The sequence below is a fragment of the Oncorhynchus gorbuscha genome, linkage group LG21 (genome assembly GCF_021184085.1).
Source record: "Oncorhynchus gorbuscha isolate QuinsamMale2020 ecotype Even-year linkage group LG21, OgorEven_v1.0, whole genome shotgun sequence".
In the NCBI taxonomy this organism is placed as follows: domain Eukaryota; kingdom Metazoa; phylum Chordata; class Actinopteri; order Salmoniformes; family Salmonidae; genus Oncorhynchus; species Oncorhynchus gorbuscha.
In genome coordinates this window covers 4,468,086-4,478,085 of record NC_060193.1, presented here as the reverse complement: position 1 = coordinate 4,478,085, position 10,000 = coordinate 4,468,086, and the positions used below count along the sequence as shown (strand labels likewise).

Here is a 10,000-nt window from a genome sequence, read left to right as displayed (position 1 = left end):
TAGACACTCCATTTTATAGACACTACGTTATACACTCAATTATATAGATACTCCATTTTATAGACACTCCATTTTATAGACACTCCATTTTATAGACACTCCATTACAGATACTCCATTATATAGACACTCCATTATAGACAATCCATTATAGACACTCCATTATATAGACACTCCATTATAGACACTCAATTATATAGACACTGCATTATAGACACTGCATTATAGACACTCCATCATATAGACACTCCATTATCCAGACACTCCATTATAGACACTCCATTATATAGACACTCCGTTATAGACACTCCATTATAGACACTCCATTATATAGACACTCCATTATAGACACTCCATTATAGACACTCCATTATATAGACACTCCGTTATAGACACTCCATTATATAGACACTCCATTATAGACACTCCATTATAGACAATACATTACAGATACTCCATCATTTAGACACTCCATTACAGATACTCCATTATATAGACACTCCATTATTGTCATGTTTTGTCATTTATTATCATGTCTTGTCCCTGTGCTTCCCATTCTATTCGTTTCCCTCTGCTGGGCTTATTAGGTTCTTTCCCTCTTTCTATCCCTCTCTCTCCCCCTCCCTCTCTCACTCTCTCGCTCTCTCTTCTCTCTATCGTTCCGTTCCTGCTCCCAGCTGTTCCTATTCCCCTAATCATCATTTAGTCTTCCCACACCTGTTCCCGATCCTTTTCCCTGATTAGAGTCCCTATTTCTCTCCTTGTTTCCCGTACCTGCCCTGTCGGATCCTCATTTATAAATCACCGTGCTGTGTCTATGTTTTTGCCCTGTCGTGTCGTGTTTCCCTCAGATGCTGCGTGGTGAGCAGGTGTCTGAGTCTGCTAGGTTCAAGTGCCTTCCCGAGGCAACCTGCAGTTCTCGATCAAGTCTCCAGTCTGTTCTCGTCTTTACGTGTAGTATTATGCTTTTTGTTTTGTAAAGTTTATTCTGGATTAAATACTCTGTTTTCGCCAAGTCGCTTTTGGGTCCTCATTCACCTGCATGACAGAAGGATCCGACCGAGGAATGGACCCAGCGACTACAGACGCTCGTAACACTGCCGTCGAGATCCAAGGAGCCATGCTCGGCAGACACGAGCAGGAATTGTCTGCTGCTCGCCATGCCGTGGAGAGCCTGGCCGCTCAGGTTTCCGACCTCTCTGGACAGTTCCAGAGTCTTCGTCTCGTGCCACCTGTTACTTCCTGGCCTGCCGAGTCTCCAGAACCTAGGGTTAATAACCCACCTTGCTACTCCGGGCAGCCCACTGAGTGCCGCTCCTTTCTCACCCAGTGTGAGATTGTGTTCTCTCTCCAACCCAACACATACTCTAGAGAGAGAGCTCGGGTTGCTTACGTCATTTCACTCCTTACTGGCCGGGCCCGAGAGTGGGGCACAGCTATCTGGGAGGCAAGGGCTGATTGTTCTAACAATTACCAGAACTTTAAAGAGGAGATGATTCGGGTTTTTGACCGTTCAGTTTTTGGTGGGGAGGCTTCTAGGGTCCTGGCTTCCCTATGCCAAGGTGATCGATCCATAACGGATTACTCTATAGAGTTTCGTACTCTTGCTGCCTCTAGTGACTGGAACGAGCCGGCGCTGCTCGCTCGTTTTCTGGAGGGACTCCACACAGTGGTCAAAGATGAGATTCTCTCTCGGGAGGTTCCTTCCAGTGTGGACTCTTTGATTGCTCTCGCCATCCGCATAGAACGACGGGTAGATCTTCGTCACCAGGCTCGTGGAAGAGAGCTCGCATCAACGGTGTTTCCCTGCTCCGCATCGCAACCATCTCCCTCCTCTGGCTCTGAGACTGAGCCCATGCAGCTGGGAGGGATTCGCATCTCGACTAAGGAGAGGGAACGGAGGATCACCAACCGCCTGTGCCTCTATTGCGGATTTGATGGACATTTTGTTAATTCATGTCCAGTAAGAGGCCAGAGCCCATCAGTAAGCGGAGGGCTACTGGTGAGCGCTACTACTCAGGTCTCTTCATCTAGATCTTGTACTACTATGTCGGTCCATCTACGCTGGACCGGTTCGGGTGCTACATGCAGTGCCTTGATTGACTCTGGGGCTGAGGGTTGTTTCATGGACGAAGCATGGGTTCGGAAACATAACATTCCTTTCAGACAGTTAGACAAGCCTACGCCCATGTTTGCCTTAGATGGTAGTCATCTTCCCAGTATCAGATTTGAGACACTACCTTTAACTCTCACAGTATCTGGTAACCACAGTGAGACTATTTCTTTTTTGATTTTTCGTTCACCTTTCACACCTGTTGTTTTGGGTCATCCCTGGCTAGTATGTCATAATCCTTCTATTAATTGGTCTTGTAATTCTATCCTATCCTGGAACGTATCTTGTCATGTGAAGTGCTTAATGTCTGCCATCCCTCCCATTTCTTCTGTCCCCACTTCTCAGGAGGAACCTGGCGATTTGACAGGAGTGCCGGAGGAATATCATGATCTGCGCACGGTCTTCAGTCGGTCCCGAGCCAACTCCCTTCCTCCTCACCGGTCGTATGATTGTAGTATTGATCTCCTTCCGGGGACCACTCCTCCTCAGGGTAGACTATACTCTCTGTCGGCTCCCGAACGTAAGGCTCTCGAGGATTATTTATCTGTGTCTCTTGGCGCCGGTACCATAGTGCCTTCTTCCTCTCCGGCCGGGGCGGGGTTCTTTTTTGTTAAGAAGAAGGACGGTACTCTGCGCCCCTGCGTGGATTATCGAGGGCTGAATGACATAACGGTTAAGAATCGTTATACGGTTAAGAATCGTTATCCGCTTCCCCTTATGTCATCAGCCTTCGAGATTCTGCAGGGAGCCAGGTGCTTTACTAAGTTGGACCTTCGTAACGCTTACCATCTCGTGCGCATCAGAGAGGGGGACGAGTGGAAAACGGCGTTTAACACTCCGTTAGGGCATTTTGAGTACCGGGTTCTGCCGTTTGGTCTCGCCAATGCGCCAGCTGTTTTTCAGGCATTAGTTAATGATGTTCTGAGAGACATGCTGAACATCTTTGTTTTTGTCTATCTTGACGATATCCTGATTTTTTCACCGTCACTCGAGATTCATGTTCAGCACGTTCGACGTGTTCTACAGCGCCTTTTAGAGAATTGTCTCTACGTAAAGGCTGAGAAGTGCTCTTTTCATGTCTCCTCCGTTACTTTTCTCGGTTCCGTTATTTCCGCTGAAGGCATTCAGATGGATTCCGCTAAGGTCCAAGCTGTCAGTGATTGGCCCGTTCCAAGGTCACGTGTCGAGTTGCAGCGCTTTTTAGGTTTCGCTAATTTCTATCGGCGTTTCATTCGTAATTTCGGTCAAGTTGCTGCCCCTCTCACAGCTCTTACTTCTGTCAAGACGTGTTTTAAGTGGTCCGGTTCCGCCCAGGGAGCTTTTGATCTTCTAAAAGAACGTTTTACGTCCGCTCCTATCCTCGTTACTCCTGACGTCACTAGACAATTCATTGTCGAGGTTGACGCTTCAGAGGTAGGCGTGGGAGCCATTCTATCCCAGCGCTTCCAGTCTGACGATAAGGTTCATCCTTGCGCTTATTTTTCTCATCGCCTGTCGCCATCTGAGCGCAACTATGATGTGGGTAACCGTGAACTGCTCGCCATCCGCTTAGCCCTAGGCGAATGGCGACAGTGGTTGGAGGGGGCGACCGTTCCTTTTGTCGTTTGGACAGACCATAAGAACCTTGAGTACATCCGTTCTGCCAAACGACTTAATGCCCGTCAAGCTCGTTGGGCGTTGTTTTTCGCTCGTTTCGAGTTTGTGATTTCTTACCGTCCGGGTAGCAAGAACACCAAGCCTGATGCCTTATCCCGTCTGTTTAGTTCTTCTGTGGCTTCTACTGATCCCGAGGGGATTCTTCCTTATGGGCGTGTTGTCGGGTTGACAGTCTGGGGAATTGAAAGACAGGTTAAGCAAGCACTCATGCACACTGCGTCGCCGCGCGCTTGTCCTAGTAACCTCCTTTTCGTTCCTGTTTCCACTCGTCTGGCTGTTCTTCAGTGGGCTCACTCTGCCAAGTTAGCTGGTCATCCCGGTGTTCGAGGCACTCTTGCGTCTATTCGCCAGCGATTTTGGTGGCCGACTCAGGAGCGTGACACGCGCCGTTTCGTGGCTGCTTGTTCGGACTGCGCGCAGACTAAGTCGGGTAACTCTCCTCCTGCCGGTCGTCTCAGACCGCTCCCCATTCCTTCTCGACCATGGTCTCACATCGCCCTAGACTTCATTACCGGTCTGCCTTTGTCTGCGGGGAAGACTGTGATTCTTACGGTTGTCGATAGGTTCTCTAAGGCGGCACATTTCATTCCCCTCGCTAAACTTCCTTCCGCTAAGGAGACGGCACAAATCATTATCGAGAATGTGTTCAGAATTCATGGCCTCCCGTTAGACGCCGTTTCAGACAGAGGCCCGCTATTCACGTCACAGTTTTGGAGGGAGTTCTGTCGTTTGATTGGTGCGTCCGTCAGTCTCTCTTCCGGGTTTCATCCCCAGTCTAACGGTCAAGCAGAGAGGGCCAATCAGACGATTGGTCGCATACTACGCAGCCTTTCTTTCAGAAACCCTGCGTCTTGGGCAGAACAGCTCCCCTGGGCAGAATACGCTCACAACTCGCTTCCTTCGTCTGCTACCGGGTTATCTCCGTTTCAGAGTAGTCTGGGTTACCAGCCTCCTCTATTCTCTTCCCAGCTTGCCGAGTCCAGCGTTCCCTCCGCTCAAGCGTTTGTCCAACGTTGTGAGCGCACCTGGAGGAGGGTGAGGTCTGCACTTTGCCGCTACAGGGCACAGACTGTGAGAGCCGCCAATAAACGCAGGATTAAGAGTCCTAGGTATTGTTGCGGCCAGAGAGTGTGGCTTTCCACTCGCAACCTTCCTCTTACGACAGCTTCTCGTAAGTTGACTCCGCGGTTCATTGGTCCGTTCCGTGTCTCCCAGGTCGTCAATCCTGTCGCTGTGCGACTGCTTCTTCCGCGACATCTTCGTCGCGTCCATCCTGTCTTCCATGTCTCCTGTGTTAAGCCCTTTCTTCGCACCCCCGTTCGTCTTCCCTCCCCCTCCCGTCCTTGTCGAGAGCGCACCTATTTACAAGGTACATAAGATCATGGACATGCGTTCTCGGGGACGGGGTCACCAATACTTAGTGGATTGGGAGGGTTACGGTCCTGAGGAGAGGAGTTGGGTTCCGTCTCGGGACGTGCTGGACCGTTCACTCATTGATGATTTCCTCCGTTGCCGCCAGGATTCCTCCTCGAGTGCGCCAGGAGGCGCTCGGTGAGTGGGGGGGTACTGTCATGTTTTGTCATTTATTATCATGTCTTGTCCCTGTGCTTCCCATTCTATTCGTTTCCCTCTGCTGGGCTTATTAGGTTCTTTCCCTCTTTCTATCCCTCTCTCTCCCCCTCCCTCTCTCACTCTCTCGCTCTCTCTTCTCTCTATCGTTCCGTTCCTGCTCCCAGCTGTTCCTATTCCCCTAATCATCATTTAGTCTTCCCACACCTGTTCCCGATCCTTTTCCCTGATTAGAGTCCCTATTTCTCTCCTTGTTTCCCGTACCTGCCCTGTCGGATCCTCATTTATAATTCACCGTGCTGTGTCTATGTTTTTGCCCTGTCGTGTCGTGTTTCCCTCAGATGCTGCGTGGTGAGCAGGTGTCTGAGTCTGCTAGGTTCAAGTGCCTTCCCGAGGCAACCTGCAGTTCTCGATCAAGTCTCCAGTCTGTTCTCGTCTTTACGTGTAGTATTATGCTTTTTGTTTTGTAAAGTTTATTCTGGATTAAATACTCTGTTTTCGCCAAGTCGCTTTTGGGTCCTCATTCACCTGCATGACAATTATATCAACACTCCATTATATCTACACTCCATTATATGGACACTCCATTATATAGACACTCCATTATATAGACACTCCATTACAGATACTCCATTACAGATACTCCATCATATAGACACTCCATTACAGATACTCCATTATATAGACACTCCATTATATAGACACTGCATTATAGACACTCCATTATATAGACACTCCATTATATAGACACTCCATTACAGACACTCCGTTATACAGACACTCCATTATACAGACACTCCATTATCCAGACACTCCATTATATAGACACTCCATTATATAGACACTCCATTATATAGACACTCCGTTATAGACACTCCATTATATAGACACTCCATTATATAGACACTCCATTATAGACACTCCATTATATAGACACTCCATTATAGACACTCCATTACAGATACTCCATCATATAGACACTCCATCATTTAGACACTCCATTACAGATACTCCATTATATAGACACTCCATTATATCAACACTCCATTATATCGACACTCCATTATAGACACTCCATTATATGGACACTCCATTCTATAGACACTCCATTATATAGACACTCCATTATAGACACTCCATTATATAGACACTCCATTATAGACACTCCATTATATAGACACTCCATTATATAGACAATCCATTATATGGACACTCCATTATATAGACACTCCATTATATAGATACTCCATTATATAAACACTCCATTATATAGACACTCCATTATATAAACACTCCATCATAGACACTCCATTAAATAGACACTCCATTATATAGACACTCCATTATATACACACTGCATTATATAGACACTCCATTACATAGATACTCCATTATATAGACACTCCATTACAGACACTCCATTATATAGGCACTCAATTATATAGACATTCCATTATGTAGACACTCCATTATAAGACACTCCATTATATAGACCCTCCTAGACAGTCAACCACACCACCCTCCTAGACAGTCAACCACACCACCCTCCTAGACAGTCAACCACCCCACCCTCCTAGACAGTCAACCACACCACCCTCCTAGACAGTCAACCACACCACCCTCCTAGACAGTCAACCACACCACCCTCCTAGACAGTCAACCACCCCACCCTCCTAGACAGTCAACCACACCACCCTCCTAGACGGTCAACCACCCCACCCTCCTAGACAGTCAACCACCCCACCCTCCTAGACAGTCAACCACCCCACCCTCCTAGACAGTCAACCACCCCACCCTCCCTCCTAGACAGTCAACCACCCCACCCTCCTAGACAGTCAACCACCCCACCCTCCTAGACAGTCAACCACCCCACCCTCCTAGACAGTCAACCACACCACCCTCCTAGACAGTCAACCACCCCACCCTCCTATAAAGTCAACCACACCACCCTCCTAGATAGTCAACCACACCACCCTCCTAGACAGTCAACCACCCCACCCTCCTAGACAGTCAACCACCCCACCCTCCTAGACAGTCAACCACCCCACCCTCCTAGACAGTCAACCACCCCACCCTCCTAGACAGTCAACCACACCACCCTCCTATAAAGTCAACCACACCACCCTCCTAGATAGTCAACCACACCACCCTCCTAGACAGTCAACCACCCCACCCTCCTAGACAGTCAACCACCCCACCCTCCTAGACAGTCAACCACACCACCCTCCTAGACAGTCAACCACCCTCCCTCCTAGACAGTCAACCACACCACCCTCCTAGACAGTCAACCACCCTCCCTCCTAGACAGTCAACCACCCTCCCTCCTAGACAGTCAACCACCCTCCCTCCTAGACAGTCAACCACCCCACCCTCCTAGACAGTCAACCACCCCACCCTCCTAGACAGTCAACCACCCCACCCTCCTAGACAGTCAACCACCCCACCCTCCTAGACAGTCAACCACCCCACCCTCCTAGACAGTCAACCACCCCACCCTCCTAGACAGTCAACCACCCCACCCTCCTAGACAGTCAACCACCCCACCCTCCTAGACAGTCAACCACCCCACCCTCCTAGACAGTCAACCACCCCACCCTCCTAGACAGTCAACCACCCCACCCTCCAACCACCACACCCTAGACAGTCAACCACCCCACCCTCCTAGACAGTCAACCACCCCACCCTCCTAGACAGTCAACCACCCCACCCTCCTAGACAGTCAACCACCAACCACCCCACCCTCCTAGACAGTCAACCACCCCACCCTCCTAGACAGTCAACCACCCCACCCTCCTAGACAGTCAACCACCCCACCCTCCTAGACAGTCAACCACCCCACCCTCCTAGACAGTCAACCACCCCACCCTCCTAGACAGTCAACCACCCCACCCTCCTAGACAGTCAACCACCCCACCCTCCTAGACAGTCAACCACCCCACCCTCCTAGACAGTCAACCACCCCACCCTCCTAGACGGTCAACCACCCTTCCCGACACGAAAGCAACCTAAGACACCATGAACGGTGCCTACAAATGTCTCTCTCTACCTTGTGATCATAAGAAGACTGTTGTATGACTTCAGGTGCCATCCAGAACGGTGTGCCTACAAATGTCTCCCTCTTCATCTGGGTGTCAGTCAGCTGTCCAGCCACTCCAAAGTCTGCTAGCTTCACCTCCCCCTGCTCAGAGAGGAGGATGTTGGCAGCTTCAGAGAGGGGAGAGGAGAGAGAGGGGGGAGAGGGGGAGAGAGGAGAGAGAGGGGGAGAGGAGAGAGAGGAGAGAGGGGAGAGAGGAGAGAGAGGGGGGAGGAGAGAGAGGGGGAGAGGAGAGAGGGGGAGAGAGGAGAGAGAGGGGAGAGGAGAGAGAGGGGGAGAGAGGAGAGAGAGGGGGGAGAGGAGAGAGAGGAGAAAGACGGGAGAGAGGAGAGAGAGGGGAGAGGAGAGGAGAGGAGAGGAGAGGAGAGGAGACATTTCACTTTTGTAGTGTGAGTAATACTGAACATAAATATAAAACCATTTCTAATATTTTACTGAGTTACAGTTCATATAATGAAAATCATTCAATGAATTAAATTGTTCCCTAATCTGTGGATTTCACATGACTGGGAATACTGATAAACATCTGTTGATCACAGATACCTTGAAAAATAAAAAGTAGGGGTGTGGATCAGAACACCAGTCAGTATCTGGTGTGGATCAGAACACCAGTCAGTATCTGGTGTGGATCAGAACACCAGTCAGTATCTGGTGTGACCACCATGTACCTCATACACCGCTACACATCTCCTTCACATAGAGTTGATCAGGCTGTTTGATTGTGGACTGTGGAATGTTGTCCCAACTCTTCTTCCATGGCTGTGTGAAGTTGCTGGATATTGGCGGGAACTGGGACATGCTGTCGTACTGGTCTACCACACAACCGTCCCAAGCCACACTGCTTCTTGACACACTGCTCGCTTAACCCGGAAACTGGTTTACTATGCTACTGGTTAACTACTGGTTAACCACTGGTTAACTACTGGTTTACTATGCTACTGGTTAACTACTGGTTTAATATGCAACTGGTTAAGTACTGGTTTACTACGCAACTGGTTAAGTACTGGTTTACTCTGCTACTGGTTAACTACTGGTTAACTACTGGTTAACTACTGGTTAACTACTGGTTAACTACTGGTTTACTATGCTACTGGTTAACTACTGGTTAACTACTCGTTTACTATGCTACTGGTTAACTACTGGTTTACTATGCTACTGGTTAACTACTGGTTTACTATGCTACTGGTTAACTACTGGTTTACTATGCTACTGGTTAACTACTGGTTTACTATGCTACTGGTTAACTACTGGTTTAATATGCTACTGGTTAACTACTGGTTTACTATGCTACTGGTTAACTACTGGTTTACTATGCTACTGGTTAACTACTGGTTTAATATGCTACTGGTTTACTATGCAACTGGTTAACTACTGGTTTACCATGCTACTGGTTAACTACTGGTTTACTATGCTACTGGTTAACTACTGGTTTACTATGATACTGGTTAACTACTGGTTTACTGTGCTACTGGTTAACTACTGTGCTACTGGTTAACTACTGGCTAACTACTGGTTTACTATGCTACTGGTTAACTACTGGTTTACTATGCTACTGGTTAACTACTGGTT

At 48.6% G+C, this 10,000-nt stretch overlaps 1 protein-coding gene across 1 annotated transcript in view; it reads right to left on the bottom strand.

Annotated features, from left to right (window-relative positions):
* LOC124007812 (serine/threonine-protein kinase 26-like) overlaps positions 1–10,000 on the bottom strand; it is a 29,603-nt gene that overhangs the window by 9,575 nt on the left and 10,028 nt on the right. Inside the window, exon 7 of the mRNA XM_046318587.1 lies at positions 8,384–8,541. Within this exon, the coding sequence (XP_046174543.1) occupies positions 8,384–8,541 (158 nt within the window). The remainder of the gene's footprint in view (positions 1–8,383; positions 8,542–10,000) is intronic.